Genomic DNA, 19,415 nt, shown 5'->3' with positions numbered 1-19,415 from the left:
AAGGGACACTCAGGTTTGCACAGACTTAATAACAATCCACACATTCATTCAGATGAGCAGCTGAAAGAAAAAAAACTCTGCTTTAGGGATTAACTCTCTTCCATAGGAAACCTGAAGGAACATAATACATAGCCAGCGCCTGTGCCAGCAGGACTGAAGACCGACAGGTCACAGATTCAAATCCGGGGAGAGGTGGATGAGCTCCCTCTAGCAGCTCCAGCTCCTCATGCAGGGACATGAGAGAAGCCTCCCACAAGGATGATAAAAACCATCAAATCATCTCGGTGTGCCCTGGGCAACATCCTTGCAGACGGCCAATTCTCTCACACCAGAAGCAACTTGCAGTTTCTCAAGTCGCTCCTGATACGACAAAAAAGATTACCAGTAGAGTATTCCCCAAGTTACGAACAAGCACAGTTCTGTAGGTTTGTTCTTAAGGTGAATTTGTAAGTCGGAACAGGTACATTATTTAAGTATAGCACCAGCCAAATATATATCATATTTAGCTTTAGATAGCATAGGGACGGGTTAACACCTCTGTGGTGTTTGTTTTGCTGTATGCCCCTGAATCAGAAAATTTCACCTCACTTTCTGTCCCCGTGATCACCAGATTTTTAAGATTTTGACTTGTGGAAACAAAAATTGATGAGAAGACACCTTTTCCCCATGATAACTTTCTCAGGAGTGAATTTCGTTTCTTAGGGGTAGATTTCTCTCACTTCCTGTTATCTCACCCCCGTTCTTAACTATGAGTTGTTAGTAAGTCGTGGACTGCTGGGCTTTAGCACAGCTGGTTAATCACCAGCAGCAATAGATCTTTCCCAATTGAAAGGTTGGGAGTTTGAGCCTGGGTCGGGGTGAGCACCCGACCTTCAGTCCAGCTTACTCTCCACCTAAGCAGTAGCTGTGAGTAGAGAAATTAGGCACTGCTTAAGCAGGGAGGTATTTTACGGCATCATAAAAAAAGCTAGCGATCAAAGAACAAGGAGGAAAGTCTGTGATCAAAAAGGCTTGTTGTCATACAGGATGGAGCGACAGCACCCTCCTGTGGCCAGAATCGAGCATAACCTCCAGGACGCTGAAGTTCGAAAAAAGCCGAGACACATACCTCTATCTATCTGTCTATCCTGTACGTCTAACGGCATTGAATGTTTGCCGTGTATGTGTTCTGTGATCCACCCTGAGTCCCCTTCGGGGTAAGAAGGGCGGAATATAAACACTGTAAATAAATAATACTAAATTTCATTACCAATATTAATTGTAAACACTTCGAAAGACTGTTTTATTAACAAATAACCCCACTTGCTAATATTTGCTTCACTCTATGTATAGTTACACACAAGTTAATCTAAAATATACTTAACTGATTTTAATTAATATTTTATTGAATGCACGATCGACTGACCCATTGACAACTACGTAAGTGCACAATTGGCATATCAGAGCATCACAATTGGAGCATGTAGTTCCTTTTGTTCTTGACAACTGTTTGCCACAAAACTTCCACAGGAAACCTTGATGTCCGTTTTAAAAACAAAAGGCCCCCTGATGAGATCCTGTCCAAAAGATTATGCGGATATCGCTGTGAGCAGATTCACAAGAGGTGGCAGCTGCTACGCTGTTAGGAGCTAAATGCTTGCATTAGAAGGCATTTGGAGATGTTTCCTTTTGAGGCAATGACTCCTGGGATTTCACAGTTTGTAAGGGCCATGGTGCTGCTAAAGGGTGCATCTACACTATAAAATTAATGCAGTTTGACGCCACTTTAGCTGCCATGGCTCAGCATTATGGAATCATGGGAGTTGTAGTGTGGTGAGACACCAATACCTTTTGGAGAAAAGGCTATTAAGACCTTGCAAAACTACAACTCCGATGATTCTGTAGCATTTATTTAACCTTACAAGATCATCCTGTTTATTTTCTATTCTGTTTTACATCATAAAGCTCATATAAAGCGCTGGCTACACTATCTCTTTAATACAGGTATCAAATAATCATACAATTCACTGGAAAGTCTTTAAAATCTGAAATGGTTTGGGATTATATCATTTGAAGGCCTAGTAGAAGGTTGACCTACTGTATCTCGCTTACCAGAAAATACGATTAAGATGGTGAGTAGTCTATGCTGTGGCCTCTCTTTAGACTAGAGCAGTAGTTCTCAACCTTCCTAATGCCACGACCCCTTAATACAGTCCCTCATATTGTGGTCACCCCCAACCAGAAAATTATTTTCGTTGCTACTTCATAACTGTAAGTTTGCAACTGTTATGAATCGTAATGTAAATATCTGATATGCAGGATGTATTTTCATTCACTAGACCAAATTTGGCACAAATACCCGATACAACCAAATTTGAATACTGGTGGGGTTGGGGGGGATTTATTTTGTCATTTGGGAGTTGTAGTTGCTGGGATTTATAGTTCACCTACAATCAAAGAGCATTCCGAACTCCACCAGTGATGAAATTGAGCCAAATTTGGCACACAGAACTCCCAAGACCAAGAGAAAATACTGTAAGGGTTTGGTGGGCATTGCCCTTGAGTTTTGGAGTTGTAGTTCACCTACATCCAAAAAGCACTGTGGACAATGATGGATCTGGACCAAACTTGACACAAATACTTAATATGCCCAAATATAAACACTGGTGGAGTTTGAGGAAAATAGACCTTGACATTTTGGAGTTGTAGTTGCTGAGATTTATAGTTCACCTACAATCAAAGAACATTCTGAACACCACAAATGACAGAATTGGGTCAAACTTCCCACAAAGAACCCCCAAGACCAACAGAAAATACTATGTTTTCTGATGGTCTTTGGAGACCCCTCTGACACCCCTTCGTAACCCCTCCCACCGGTGGTCCCGACCCCCAGGTTGAGAAACGTTGCTTTAGAGCATTACAGAAGATTTCAAGGGTACTGACTTTTGCTGAACACACATTTGTTCCAGTTTACATTTTGTACTTAGAAAACAAAAAAAAAACAAAAACAAAACTTGAGCTAATGCTTCTGTTGTGCATGTGGATTTCATTATAATCATATTGTCATATATTTTGTAATCTTGTAAGCTTCTTTCCAAAAGCCGTGCATCATAAAAGGAAAGCTGGAGTGATTTTTTTAAACATCAGAAATAAACAAATATAAATGATTTAGATAAATTAAAAGTAGGCAGGCAAGGTCCAGATCAGTGCTGGCAATAAAAAAACAACACAACGAGGCAGAACAAGGAACTGTGAGACCACAAAAACATTTTGTGGTGATGGTCATAGTATGTTAGCTCCTAGATGCTCTCAGCAACAGTAGGAGAATCTAGCACATGCATGGGCAAGCTTCAGCCCTCCAGATGTTTCGGACTTGAACTCCCATAATTCCTAACAGCCTCAGGCTCTTTCCTTTTCCCACTCAGGCTGTTAGGAATTGTGGGAGTTGAAGTCCAAAACATCTGGAGGGCTGAAGTTTGCCCATGCCTGCCATAAATGATGAATAGCAGCCAGAAATAAAATGTAAACACCACCATTATGATAATATTCTAGGGCTGGAGTTGGGTCATATCCCTTCCAATACTACCTGAGCAACATCACATCCCTGTAATATGCCAAACCCTTGGAAAAGTTACCAGCTTAGAATCCTGGACATCTCAGATCTAATCAGGGATGAAAGCTAATTGGAGAACGACCTGTTCAATACTTTGAATATGTTAATACTCTGATGGAGCGCACCAGTAAACACTGAGTACCAAGGAATTTCAGGTAAGGCTAAGTAAAGGTAAAGGTAAAGATTTTCCCCTGACATTAAGTCCAGTCGTGTCTGACTCTGGGGGTTGGTGCTCATCTCTATTTCTAAGCCAAAGAGCCAGCGTTGTCCGTAGACACCTCCAAGGTCATGTGGCCAGCATGACTGCATGGAGCGCCATTTCCTTCCCGTCAGAGCAGTACTTACTGATTGACTCACATTTGAATATTTTGTCCTCCACTCCTGGTGATATATGTACGTCTTGATTTCCATAGGAGATGCTCCTGGTTGGTCTAAAAACTTTCAGCACCGGGACTGTGGCACAGCTGGCTGGGAGTCAGCTGCATTAAGATCACTACTGACCAAAAGGTCATGAGTTCGAAGCCAGCCTGGGTTGGAGTGAGTTTCCGACCAATTGGTGTAGCTTGCTGTCGGCCTTTGCAGTCCGAAAGACAGTTGCATCTATCAAGTAGGAAATTTAGGTACCGCTTATGCGGGAAAACTAATTTAGGACACCATAAAAATCTCCAGCAAGCATGCATAAAATGAGGAAATACTTCATCAGTGTCACAAATGGATGGTGAAGCGACAGCTCCCCTGGTGGCCAGAATACCCTCATGAAAAAGCGGGAATGTTAAACAGCCTCTGTGTGTCTGTCTATATATGTTGGGTGTCTATGGCATTGAATGTTTGCCATGTATATGTACATTGTAATCCGCCCTGAGTCCCCTGCGGGGTGAGAAGGGCGGAATATAAATACTGTAACTAATAATAATAATAATAATTTCAAATCGCTAGGTTGGCAGAAGCTGGGGCTAACAGCGGGAGCTCACATCACTCCCTAGATTCGAACCTGTGACCTTTCGGTCAACATGTTCAGAAGATTAGCGGTTTAACCCACTGCGCCACCGGGGGCTCCAGGTAAGGGTAGGTAGGGAAAAAATCCTATGTGAAACTGAAACAAAATTGTACCTGTTCTGACTTACAAGCAAATTCAACTTAAGAACAAATCTTGTTCGTAACTTGGGAGACTGCCTGTACCTGGGAACAACAGAAACAACATAAACTTCAGCATCAAAGTCAAGGAAAGAATGAAAGGACAAAGTGGAGTCATCTTCTCCTCTAAAAACCTAACAGCTTTCAGCAAATAGTTGGAAAGCATTGTTACTACTCATGTGATGTCGAACTGTCATGTAGTTGATTTAAATGGTGGCTGAGATGAGACCCTTTTTTTACACAGACTATTACTAACCCAGATTAGAGACTATTATTAACCCAGGCTATTTGCTCAAGGTCATCAGTACATAGCCTCTGAAAGACCTCTTTAAGAAAGGAGGTCTAGTTAATCCCAATGGATGCAGGAACTAACAAGGTATTTGAAGCTCTTATATTGGCTTGCCATTCCTGGAATACAGATTCCTAGAAAGCAATCAGGATAAAAAATCAAGAAAAGATTCATTCCAAACGCTAAATTAGTAACGGAAGCAGAGTTTGGAAAAGTTTGGGGTCTCAGATGATGTCTTTTAAGACTCGCTAAAGTCCTGCTAAACCTGGCTAGATATAATGTATTGTCGAAAGCTTTCATGGCCGGAATCAATGGGTTGTTATAGGTTTTTCCGGGCTATATGGCCATGTTCTAGAGGCATTTCTCCTGACGTTTCACCTGCATCTATGGCAAGCATCCTCAGAGGTAGTGAGGTCTGTTGGAAATAGGAAAATGGGTTTATATATCTGTGGAATGACTAGGGTGGGACAAAGGACTTTTGTCTGCTGGAGCTAGGTGTGAATGTTTCAACTTGGCTAGATAGTTTCCGAACATATGCCTATAACAGGCATGAGCAAACTTGGGCCCTCCAAGTGTTTTGGACTTCAACTCCTACAATTCCTAACAGCCGTAGGCTGTTAATGCCAGGGTGTTATGAGTTTTCTGGGCTGCATGGCCATGTTCCAGAAGCATTCTCTCCTAACGTTTCACTTGCATCTATGGCAAGCATCCTCAGAGGTTGTGAGGTCTGTTGGAAACTAGGAAAATGGGGTTTATATATCTGTAGAATTTCCAGGGTGGGAGAAAGAACATTTGTCTGTTTGAGGCAAGTGTGAATGTTTCAATTGGCCACCTTGATTAGCAGTTTCAATGCCTGGCTTCTTACTGCCTGGGGGAATTCTTTGTTGGGAGGTGAAGCGGATGAAGAAACACAACCACATAGGGAGGCTGATGAAGGAACACAACCTACTAACTATCTACAGACCCACGAAGAAAATCCAACAAATGCTACGGTCAGTGAAGGACAAGAGGGATCCTCTCACCTCTGCAGGAGTCTACCGTATACCATGCAGCTGTAAACAAGTCTACATTGGGACCACCAAATGCAGCAGCATTGCCCAAACACGAATCAAGGAACATGAAAAGCACTGCAGACTACTTCAACCAGAGAAGTCAGCCATAGTAGATACCATGCAGCTGTAAAAAAGGCTACATAGGGACCACCAAACACAGCATCACCCAAACAAGAATCAAGGAACATGAAAAGCACTGCAGACTAATTCAATCAGCCAAAGTAGAGCACTTGATGAACCAACCTGTGCACAGCATATTATTTGAGAACAGAGAAATACTGGACCACTCTAACAACTACCGTGTCAGATTACACAGAGAAGCCACTGAAATCCACAAACATGTGGACAATTTCAACAGAAAGGAAGAGAGCATGGAAATAAACAAAATCTGGCTACCAGTATTTAAAACCTCTAAAATCATAACAGTAAATAAAGAATACTCAAAAACAGGGGAATTCCAGACAAGAAACAATCAGAGCCAGCTAATCACCTCCCAGCAAAATATTCCCCTACGAAATAAGAAACCAGATGTAAAACTGCGAGGCCATTAGATGCGACTAAAGATTGCCAATTGCAACATTCACACCTACCTCCAATAGACAAGACTTTTTTCTCCCACACTGGTCATTCCACAGATACATAAATCAATTTTCCTAGTTTTCAACAACTCACAACCTCCGAGGATGCCTGCCATAGATGCAGGTGAAATGTCAGGAGAGAATGCTTCTGGAACATGGCCACGCAGCCTGGAAAACTCACCACAACCCAGTGATTCCGGCCATGAAAGCCTTTGGCAATACAGAGCTATGCCAGCTAACAAGACTGAAACCTTCTTTCACAGAAATATTTTATTGTGCATTCATGGAACGGAAGCCTAGAGCTGTGTTTTCCAATCACAAGGCCCTTAAACTGTTGGCTTACAACTCCCAAAAGTCTGCTCTTTTGTGAGTTACAAAGACATTTTTGCTGAATGGACAGAAATAAGGATGTCTACAAATAGGATGCAATGTTGGGAACTGGTCTAGACAAAGAAAAAACTGCTGCTTGACTAGATAATGTTTTGAATGGTTGTGTACGCATGCTTAATAAGCTAAGGAATATTATCTTCCACATCTCAGATCGAGTTTAGTAGCATTTTCTTTATTTGGGTTGTATGTGGTAAGTTAAGGGACACCAAAGGAGGAAATATACTATAGGTGTGTCGCAAGAATGTGGCCTCAAAGTACCTAACTTAGGGAAAGGAGCCAAGTGCTGGTGGTAGTTTGCAAAATATTCATTTCTTATTTTTTTCTTTTTCCTGACAAACGCTCCCACAACAGCCATGATGAAGCATATTTGGTCCCACATAAGAAGGAACCACTAGCTGAAAAATATTAATAGCTGGGAAGACTCACATGATGCACTGAATCTATCCGCACAATGTGGGTGTCCCTCTCATAATAATATATAGGTGTTTAAAGCTGTGGCGCAGTGGGATAAATTGCTGAGCTGCTGAACTCGCTGACCAAAAGGCCAATGGTTGGAATCTTGGGAGTGGGGTGAGCTCCCGTTGTTAGGCACAGCTTCTGCCAAACTAGAAGTTCAAAAACATACAAATCTAAATAGATCAATAGGTACTGCTTCTGTGGGAAGGTAATGGTGCTCTATGCAGTCATGCTGGCCACATGACCTTGGAGGTGTCTATGGACAACACCGGCTCTTTGGCTTAGAAATAGAGATGAGCAGCAACCCCCAGAGTCAGACACGACCAGACGTAATGTCAAAAGGAAACCTTTACCTTTACTTAAAGCTAAGCAGACTCAAGTTTTTTTCAGAACACCTACTAGGATTTTTTTCTTTCTGTCTGAAAATTTGAAATGTTACATGGCGTTATAAAACCTAAATATTTCCCAATTTCTGCATCACAGTTCAAGTTGGGTAGCTGAGTGAAAAGTTTAAGTCAGCTGTAATCCATTCTGGTGGATAACAACTTTCAAAATCCTCATCCATTGTTCTTTTTGATAGGGATGCTGGGACAGGAGTACATTGTGTTTTGAGATCACAAGAGGTCAGGACTTATCTGGTATCTTATCAGGTCATACAACACAGAGCAGCCTCGGTGGCGCAATGGGTTAAACCCTTATGCCAGCTAAGCCGCTGACCTGAAGACCTGAAGGTCGGTGGTTAGAATCCGCAATATGGAGTGAGCTCCCATCTGTCAGCCCCAGCTTCCCATGAGGGGACATGAGAGAAGCCTCCCACAAGATGGTAACACATCTGGGCATCCCTTGGGCAACATCTCTACAGACAGCCAATTCTCTCACACCAGAAGCAACGCAACAACAAACATCCAAATTGTAATTGTAGTAGCAGCAAATTATAGTAGTTCTCTATCTCCAGGGCTGGCCATGCTCAACTACTAAACTGAGGGATTTATCTTTATTGATGTATATTTTTCATATTTGAGTACTCTACTTTTACAACCTTTCTCTGATTGTCAAACTGATTTGGAAACAACACTTTTGACAATTATGTGCATACGTTTCAACATTTTTTGCTGAAGTTTTTTTTAAAAAAACGAAAAGTTAAATGAATTAAAGCAGCAATGAGGAAAGTGCAGTCTCTAAATCCCATTTTTTAAATTGTCAATATACCCCATTCCTTTTGCTGACTGCACACGAGACTCCAGACTTGGCCATGGTTATCCATGCCTTAGTCACTTCCAGTTTGGACTACTGCAACTCTCTCTACATAGGGCTGCCTTTGAAAATAGTTCGGAAGCTACAAGTAGTCCTAAGATCAGCAGCCAAATTACTAACTGGAGCGCCATGCAGGGAGAAAACCACTACCATGCTATGGCTGCTTCACTAATTGCCGGTCCACTTCTGGGCTAAATACAAAGTGCTGGTCAGTACCTATAAAGCCCTAATCCAGGGGTTCTCAACCTGGGGTCCCCAGATGTTTTTGGCATACAACTCCCAGAAATCCCAGCCAGTTTACCAGATGTTAGGATTTCTGGGAGTTGAAGGCCAAAAACATCTGGGGTCCCCAGGTTGAGAACCACTGCCCTAATCCTTTTGGGTCCAGGCTGTTTGTCCAATCATATCTCCCTATATAGGCCATCTCGTAAACTGTGGTCAGAGGAGATGGCTCTGTTCTTGGTCCGACCCCCGTCTCAAGCACAACTGGTGGGAATGAGAGAGGGGGCCTTCTCTGTGATTGCTCCTCGTCTCCCAAACTCCCTCCCTAAAGAAATAAAAAAGGCTCCCAATCTCCTCTCCTTTAAGAAACTTCTGAAAATGCACTTATGCACCTTAGCGTATGGAGAGGAGGAGGACTAAGATGCTTTAATCCATCGGGATATTGGCGAACCATTTGCACTATATGACGGCTACAATATATTTTTAATAAACACGTCTGTTAGCCATTTCCAATGCAATTTATTTCAACTGATTTTAATGATATATGTTTAATGTTCACTTATGTCTTAGTTTTATTGTCTAATTGGTTTATTGCTACCTAGTTCCAATTTCAATATTTATTTTTTTCATTATAAGTTTACTATTGTTATTATTTCTGATGTTGTTTGTACTTTGTAAAAATTTTGTCGTGTCAGGAGCGACTTGAGAAATTGCAAGTCGCTTCTGGTGTGAGAGAATTGGCCGTCTGCAAGGACGTTGCCCAGGGGACACCCTGATGATTTTGATGTTTTATCATCCTTGTGGAAGGCTTCTCTCATGTCCCCGCATGAGGAGCTGGAGTTGATAGAGGGAGCTCATCCGCCTCTCCCCGGATTCGAACCTGTGACCTGTCGGTCTTCAGTCCTGCCGGCACAGGGGTTTAACCCACTGCACCACCTGGGGCTCCTACTTTGTAAAATGTTTGCCTGTCTCTGTATGTAAACTTCTCTAAGTCCCTTTCGGGACAGAGGTTGGACTAGAAATAAAGTTTTCTAAAAATATTATTATTATTACTATTGTGCCTCTTCAATTGGATTAATAAACATATAGAATCATAGAATCAAATAGTTGGAAGAGACCTCATGGGCCATCCAGTCCAACCTCCTGCCAAGAAGCGCACACACACACACACACACACACACACACACACACACATATATATACACACACATTCACATATATATACACCAACATAAGTATGACTGCTTTTTGGAAAAATTAGCCATTTGGTGAGGAATGCATGGAAAGTGTCTAAGAAAGCTCAAGAACACAGTGAGAAAACCCCCTGAGAATGTATCCTTCACACGACACCTTTTGCTGCAGTGACTTGACAAATCCATCCTCTGTTTGCGAAAGGGAAACCAGAATGACTTCACTCTCTGTGGTCACGATAAAATCTGCCAGATTGCATCCAACAGCACAACTAAGGACATCTATCCAAAACGCCTGGGGACCAGATTGTCAAATATCACTCAGATTCAAGCCCATCCATCTGCTAGCTTTTTGCATTTGCTGCAGCTAAAACCATGGAAAACCATGGCCTGGATAGCTCCAGAGATGGGGATGGAAGCAGCGGGCAGAATTGTGAAACCCTGAACAGATCTAAGATAATACTGGCCAATTCTACATATAATGGGCAGATTCCAGGAGTGATAAGGACATTACACTTCTGAAACTACTATGCATGTTTACTTAGGAACAAACCCAAATGATAAATCATCAGAGAGACTTATTTTGGTTTGATACATTTTCAACCAGTCCTTACAGGCACCAGATGATTAGATTTTGCTCAACCTACCATGACATTAATAATAATAATAATAATAATAATAATAATAATAATAATAATAATTTGAAACACAACAAGATGAGTCCACGGCAGATAAGATCATTCTTCTGGCTGTTATATTGGAACACACATCGGACACTTCCCAAGTGTCTAGGAGTGTGTGATGTATTGGCGAATAACGCGTGCCGATCCCAGTAAGGTGGCCTTCTACAGATGATAATTTTGTCAGCACCGATTGTGTTTAAGTCCAGGCCAAGGTCTTTAGGCACTGCACCCAGTGTGCTGATCACCACTGGGACCACCTTTACTTGCTTGTGCCACAGTCTTTGCAGTTCGATCTTTAAATCCTCATATCGTGTCAGCTTTTCCAGTTGTTTCTCTTCAATCCTGCTATCACCTGGGATTGCAACATTGACCATCCATACTTTGTTTTTTAACATGATCATGAGGTCAGGAATATTGTGCCCCAGAACTCTGTCTGTCTGAATCCAGAAGTCCCACAGTAGCTTGACACGTTTGTAACTTTTTCCTGCTTGTGATCCCACCATTTCTTTGTCACAGGCAGATGGTAATTGTGGCACAAGGTCCAATGAATCATCTGACCAATGGTGTCATGCCTCTGCTTGTAGTCTGTCTGTGCAATCTTCTTGCAGCAGCTGAGGATGTGATGTATTGTTTCATCTGCTTCCTTGCTGAGTCTACACATGGGATCTGTTGTCGACTTTTCAATTCTGGCTTCTTCTTCTTCTTCTTCTTCTTCTTCTTCTTATTATTATTATTATTATTATTATTCTCCTGCTTTATCTCTCTAAAAAGAGACCTAAAGCAGCTAACAACACTAAAAACAATTAAGTTGCTTTGCTGTTTTTTGAAGACTGAACCTCTATCAAGGAGAGAGAAAAAGTTCCTATTTCCCAGCCACCATTTCCTCAGTTAACCTTTATCATCAGAAGATGTCCTTGATTGCAAACTTAGGCCCTTCCATACAGCTGTATAAAGTCCACATTGAACTGGATTATATTGCAGTGTGGACTCAGATAATGCAGTACAAAGCAGATACTGTGGATTATCTGCCTTGATATTTTGGGTTATATGACTCTATGGAAGGGCCCTTAGTCTTTTTACTTTCCTTTATTTTTTGTCCTTATGCACACAAATACACCCACACACATCACATAGTTTGGTACTTTTGGAATGATCTCCTGCCATAATGAAGGATGGAAAAACCACTGCATCGTGCTTGGCAAGCAGTGAGTGATGTTCTCATTACTATCGAGCTGGAGATTGTACAGAAAAGAGTAATAAAAGCTAATGGTATGTGGAAAGTGCACTGTGAAGAATTAATCTTCAAGGACACTAGAAATCAGGTGGTGGCCTGTTGAGTAGAGGACAAAACAAAGAGTCCTCTGCACTGTCCAAAAAACATGGTGGCAACCACTAACGAAGATGGTGTGAATACACCAGGCATGAGCAAATTTCGGGCCTCCAAGTGTTTTGGACTCCCACAATTCCTAACATGCTTAACAATGCAAAAGCAGTGATATAACACAACCTCACAACCTCTGAGGATGATTGCCAAAGATGCAGGTGAAACATGCCATATAGCCTGAAAAACCTATAACAACCCAATGATATAACACTGTTTTTGACCCTGTAGGCCAGTGGTTGTCAACCTGGGGTCCCCAGATGTTTTTGGCCTTCAACACCCAGAAACCCTAACAGCTGGTAAACTGGCTGGGATTTCTGGGAGTTGTAGGCCAAAAACATCTGGGGACCCCAGGTTGACAACCACTGCTGTAAGCAGTGAGTTTGCTCTTGATTTTGGGTCTGAACTGCATAAGGTCTATAAATGCATTGAAATGGGTTAAGTATCTTCAACAGTTCCTTTGACGTTCATACTGAAAGCTGGAGCAGGTATAGCAACACATCAGATCCGATCTTGGAAGCAAGGTCAACTCTGCTTAGTATTTTGGATGGGAAGCCATCAATGAATACCAGGTGCCGAAGGCTATATTTCAGAGGAAGAAACTGGCCAAACCACCTCTAAGGGCCCTCTAAGGGTCTTCAAAGTAGATATATGGCAGTGTAGAAGGAGTCTAAGCATTCAAGCCTAAGAAAACCCTATGAAATTAATGGGGTTTCCATAAATTAACAGGCAACTTGAAGGCACATGTATGCAAAAAGTCATGGAAACCACCATTAACATTCCATGGATTCCCATTTCTCGTTGAAAATGTGAGTCTGTGTTGTATCTGTATCTCTTCAATCTGCTGGTTCATCTACACTACACAACAATAGCATGTTATTTATTTATTTCATATATTTATATCCCGCCCTTCTCCCCACACGGGGGACTCAGCGTGGCCTCACATGAGCAGAGGATGCTAACAGCATAAATACCATAAAAATTACAATTCACAATAAAATCATTTTAAAACATTGTACATCATCAGTAATATTTAACAATAAATTAATACAAGCATGTGGACAATTTCAACAGAAAGGAAGAGACCATGAAAATGAACAAAATCTGGCTACCAGTATTAAAAAACTCTAAAATTATAACAGCTAAACAAAAGAGAGGAAAAAACCAAGCACAGATTAACACCTCCAAGCAACAGATTTTCCCAGGCTCAGGCAGGCCTTCAAATGCTAATGAAGGTGATCAGCTAAACATTCACACCTAACTGCAGCAGGGAAGAGCTCCTTGCCCCACCCCAGCCATTCCACAGATATATAAACCCATTTTTCCTACTTCCAACAGACCTCACAACCTCTGAGGATGCTTGCCATAGATGCAGGCGAAACGTCAGGAGAAATGCCTCTAGAACATGGCTCTATAGCCCGAAAAAACCCACAAGAACCTAATAAATTAATAGATTAACGTGCCAGTAAAAACCAAGCCAAGCCGGGAGAATCCATGTCGCAAAATCCAAATTTCCTTTTCCTATTGCTGCTGGCCTCTAATCAAACGCCTGGCCCCAGAGCCAGGTCTTCAGTTGTCTTCTAAAGGGCAGGAGGGAGGTGTCCAACCTGATATTCTTAGGGAGAGAATTCCACAGATGGGGGGCCACTGCCGAGAAGGCCCTGTCTCTCGTCCCCACCAACCGCGTTTGCAAGACTTGTGGGATCGAGAGCAGGGCCTCTCCTGACGATCTTAAGCTTCGTGATGGTTCATAGCAGGAGATACGTTCGGACAGGCAATCTGGGCCAGGACTTTCAAGATTAAAACCAGCACTTTGAATTGTGCCCAGAAGCTAATCGGCAGCCCATGGAGCTGGCGCAACAGAGGAGTGGTACGCTCCCTGTACGCAGCTCCAGTTAACAACCTGGCCGCTGACCACTGGACTAATTGGAGCTTCTGAGAAGTTTTCAAAGGCAGCCCCATGTAGAGAGCATTGCAGTAGTCTATTCGGGATGTAACCAGAGTGGTCAAGTCTTCCCAAGGAACGGGCACAGCTGGCGCACAAGCTTTAATTGTGCAAAAGCTCTCCTGGCCGCTATTGAGACCTGGGGTTCCAGGCTCAGTGATGAATCCAGGATCACTCCCAAGCTGCGAACCTGTGTCTTCAGGGGCAGTGTAACCCCGTCTAACACAGGCTGTAACCCTATCCCCTGTTTGGCCTTACGACTGACCAGGAATCCTAGGATCTGAAAGTCAGCACTGGAGCTCTGTTTGGCTTTTTTAAGCTCCTTGCAATACTAGAAATCGATGGGTTGCAACCATGGCATTATGAAGGTACTCTAATAATATGACAGACGTGTAAAGTCAAGCCTCCAAAGACTAAATAACATTTTGAAGGCAAAGTCACTGTCCTTCTGGCAACACACTCTGGGACAGGAGGTAACACCCAGCTCCAATGACTAACTAACAGCCAAGGACAGCCTTCAAACAAACACTTAATGCTCCTCCAAACAAAGGTTCTCACTCCACAATGCCAATGTGTAAGAGGGGTGAAGAGTTCAAACTTCACTACCCCCACCCCATCAACTTTGCTTTCTATATGCAGAGCTGCTCTGTGTCCCCCACACTCCCCACAAAAACACAGCAGGAGCCTATGTCTGACCTGGCACACTCCAAACACAACAAGCTCACTGTCCCAACATCTCTGTTAGATATGCATCTACTGCCATGAGGTTAACCTGGAGAGGCTTAAGAGGTGACATGATAGCTATGTTTAAATATTTGAAAGGATGTCACATTGAAGATGGAAAAATCTTGTTTTCTGCTGCTACAGAAACTAGGACATGGAGCAATGGATTCAAACAACAGGAAAAGAGATTCCATGTAAACATTAGGAAATATCTCCTGATGGTAAGAACTATATGATGCCTTAGAGCAGGGGTCCCCAAACTAAGGCCCATAGGCCGGATGCGACCCTCCAAGGTCATTTATCTGGCCCCTGCCCTAAACCTTAGACTTAGGTTTGCCCTAAGTCTGACATTACTTGAAGGCACACAACAACAATCCTAATTAACTTGACTATTTCATCATCCAAAAGTAGGCCCACACTTCCCATTGAAAGATGGGTAACTGGGTTGTTGTAGGTTTTTTCGGGCTATATGGCCATGGTCTAGAGGCATTCTCTCCTGATGTTTCGCCTGCATCTATGGCAAGCATCCTCAGAGGTAGTGAGGTCTGTTGGAACTAGGAAAAAAGGTTTATATATCTGCGGAATGACCAGGGTGGGACAAAGGACTCTTGTCTGCTGGAGCTAGATGTGAATGTTTCAACTGACCACCTTGGTTAGTATATAATGGCCTGACAATGCCTAGAGCAAACTTTTGTTGAGAGGTGATTAGATGTCCTTGTTTGTTTCCTCTCTGTTGTTGTGCTGTTGTAATTTTAGAGTTTTTTTCAATACTGGTAGCCAGATTTTTTTCATTTTCATTGTTTCCTCCTTTCTGTTGAAATTGTCCACATGCTTGTGCTAATCAAGGTGGTCAGTTGAAACATTCACACGTAGCTCCAGCTATATAAACCCATTTTCCTAGTGCCCTTACCTTCCCGCCAGAGCAGTACCTATTGATCTACTCACATTTGCATGTTTTTGAACTGCTAGGTTGGCAGAAGCTGGGGCTAACAGCAGGAGCTCACGCCGCTCCCCAAATTCGAACCTGAGACCTTTTGGTCAGCAAGTTCAGCAGCTCAGCGGTTTAACCCACTGTGCCACTGGGGGCTTTATATAATTATACACACATGCGCGCACACGCACACACACACTATATATATGCACATATTATAATATATGCACATATTATATATATATATTCATAATTATAATTCATATTATAATGTATTATGAATATATATATATATATATACACACACACATACAACATATTCTTACTGTATAATCTATATAAATAAAAATGTAATGTGCATTTGTGGGATTAAAATAATTCAAAAACCACTGGACAAATTGACACCAAATTTGGACACAAAACACCTATTAAACCAGTTTCATAAAAACACTGAAAAACACAGCAAAAGAGACTTTAAAAACTAAAAAAAAATTACAACACATGTGCAAAACCACATATATTATTATTATTATTATTATTATTAAACTTTATTTGTACCCCGCTAGCATCTCCCGAAGGACTTGATATGGCTTACAAAGGCCAAGGCCTCAACACAACAACAGCAAACAATAACAATTCAATACAAAGCAAAAATTAAAACATAAGCAAACACAAATATATACACACACAAAACACATAAACACAAACTGGGCCACAGCAACGTGAGGTAGGGGGCAGCTAGTATCTATCTGTCTGTCTGTCTGTCTGTCTATATGCACATAACAACATTTTAGTGTAATATAGATAGATAGATAATCATTTGATGCTGGTCATTGACTGTAATATATATATATATATATATATATATATATATATAATTTGATGCTGGTCATTGCCTGTATGTATAAGTGTGTGTGTGTGTATGTATGTGTGTGTGTGTGTATATATATATGAATATATATATTCAATTATCCACAAGAAATAGATCACATTTCTATGATGCAATTGCTGTATTTAATCCCTTTGCCTCTGTTAGGAGGAATGGTGGGAGTTGGGAGTCCAAAACACCTGGAGGGAGGGTCCAGGATTGTCCATGCCTAGTATAGATACATAAAAGAGGTCTAGGGCCTTGGAAGAACTTCCCAGGATGCCATAGCATTGAGCTAGGGCAGAGGGCATCCATTCTACAGTGTAGTCCAGGCATGGGCAAGCTTGGGCCTTGCCTCCAGGGGGGTTGGACTCCAACTCCCATCATTCCGAACAGCCTCAGGCCCTTTCCTTTTCCCCCTCAGCCGCTTAAGCGGCTGAGGGGGAAAAGGAAGGGGCCTGAGGCTGTTCGGAATGATGGGAGTTGGAGTCCAACCCCCCTGGAGGCAAGGCCCAAGCTTGCCCCTGCCTACCTGGCTGCTTGCTTCCCTTTGTGCCCGGTCTCCTCACCTTGGGGTCCTTCTCGTAGTAGTACTGCTGGGTGCGTATCCACCTGCCCACCAGGTGGTCGCGGACGGTGTGGGCGAGGGCGAAGTAGTAGTCCCGCGGGGTGGCCACGTTGCGGTCCTTGACCAGCGTGAAGTGGAGGTGCCGGTTGAAGCTCTTGCGGATCTCGGCCACGTCGCCCAGGCCGGCGATGCCCCGCACGCTGATCTGCTTCCTCTTCTCGCTGTCCGTCAGGGGGGCCGCCATCCTGGACCCGGGAGAGAAGCAAGAAGAGCAAGAAGGAGAAGAAGGAGAGGAAGGAGGAGAAGAGGGGCTCCTGCACCCACTGGAGAGGCTCCCTTCCTGGAATGGGAAGCTCAAAGGGAAGGGATCGGGATGCCGGCAAAAGGAGAGCCCCAATCAGGATATCTCCTCTTCCTCCTCCTTCTCCTCCTTCTCTTTCTGCTGCTGTGACTCTTGCAAAGGCTGGCTGCGGCAGCGCATGCGTAGTACTGACGCTCTCCAAAACAAGAGCAGGCTGCTCCTCCTCCTCCTCTTCCTCCTCCTCCTCCTCCTCCTCCTTCTTTCAATTGTCGCCTCATAGAATCAAAGAGTTGGAAGAGACCTCATGGGCCATCCAGTCCAACCCCCTGCCAAGAAGCAGGAGAATCACATTCAAATCACCCCTGACAGATGGCCATCCAGCCTCTGCTTAAAAGCCTCCAAAGGAGGAGCCTCCACCACACTCTGCGGAAGAGAGTCCCCCTGCTGAACAGCTTTCACAGTCAGGAATCATAGAATTAAAGAGTTGGAAGAGACCTCATGGGCCATCCAGTCCAACCCCCTGCCAAGAAGCAGGAAAATCGCATTCAAATCATCCCTGACAGATGGCCATCCAGCCTCTGCTTAAAAGCCTCCAAAGGAGGAACTTCCACCACACTCCAGGGCAGAGAGTTCCACTGCTGAACGGCTCTCACAGTCAGGAAGTTCTTCCTAATGTTCAGGTGGAATCTATTTTCTTGTAGTTTGAAACCATTGTTCCGCATCCTAGTCTCCAAGGAAGCAGAAAACAAGCTTGTTCCCTCCTCCCTATGACTTCCCCTCACATATTGATACAGGACCCTCATCATGTCTCCTCTCAGCCTTCTCTTCTTCAGGCTAAACATGCCCAGCTCTTTAAACCGCTCCTCACAGACCTTGTTCTCCAGACCCTTGATCATTTTCGACATCCTCTTCTGGACACATTCCAGCTTGTCAACATCTCTCTTCAATTGTGATGCCCAGAATTGGACATAGTATAATAATAATAATAATAATAATACTTTATTTATACCCCGCTACCATCTCCCAAGGGACTAGGTGCAGCTTACATGAAGCTGAGCCCACAATACATCAATAATAAAAGCAATAACAACAAATAATACAAAACAATAACATTAAACTCATAACAAAAATAAGCAATAAACATTAACAGTAACACAATGACATTTAAAACCTATGGCTGGGCCAAATGTAATAATTAAAATTTAAAGATAATGCTGAGCATGAACAGATGAAATATGAACTAGGATAGAGTTTTCAGAGAGGGATGGGGCATGCAGACATTCCTAGAGCCATAGTAAAGTGCATTTAGAGGACATATTGCTGGGAGTTTCCTTATTCTGGGAAGGCACACTGGAACAACCACATTTTCAGGCTCCTCCTAAAGACTGCCAAAGTTGGGGCATTCAAATCACCTTTTTACTATGAGTGGAGTTGGGGTTTTCTTATGGTCTCATTTCCTGCTCTGGGTTGCAACAGTACCCTACCTTTCTCAACCCCGAGAGGGGGACTCAAAGTGGCTTACAGTGGCACACATGTGCCTCAAGAACAATTACCTAAACATTTCAAACATTGCAACATATTAAAACAGAGTTAAAACAGATTAAAATTAAAAACTTAGAAAACACGCACTCCAAAGTTCATGGTCTGAGTCCATTCCAAGGTCAAATTGCACAAGATCTCAATTCAAAATACTGCATTGCCCTGGTTTCCAAAGGCCTGCTCATAGAGCCAGGTTTTCACTCTTTCGCTAAAGGCTAATAGGGAGGAAGCTGCTCTGATGTCACTAGAGAGAGAGTTCCATAATGGAGGGGCCACCACTAAGAAGGCCCTGTCTCTTGTCACTGCCAGCCGTGCTTGT

The 19,415-nt window shown here is 42.9% G+C and overlaps 1 protein-coding gene across 1 annotated transcript in view; it reads right to left on the bottom strand.

Moving 5' to 3' along the window:
• Positions 1 to 17,740, bottom strand: part of PYGB (glycogen phosphorylase B) — a 58,071-nt gene extending 40,331 nt beyond the window's left edge. Inside the window, exon 1 of the mRNA XM_067463198.1 lies at positions 17,258 to 17,740. Coding sequence (XP_067319299.1) covers positions 17,258 to 17,500 — 243 coding nt within the window. The 5' untranslated portion in view covers positions 17,501 to 17,740. The remainder of the gene's footprint in view (positions 1 to 17,257) is intronic.
• Positions 17,741 to 19,415: the final 1,675 nt, after the last annotated feature.

This window comes from Anolis sagrei, chromosome 1 (genome assembly GCF_037176765.1).
Source record: "Anolis sagrei isolate rAnoSag1 chromosome 1, rAnoSag1.mat, whole genome shotgun sequence".
Taxonomy (NCBI): Eukaryota; Metazoa; Chordata; class Lepidosauria; order Squamata; family Dactyloidae; genus Anolis; species Anolis sagrei.
Note: the sequence above shows the minus strand (reverse complement) of the source record. Positions and strands in the feature narration are given on the sequence as shown.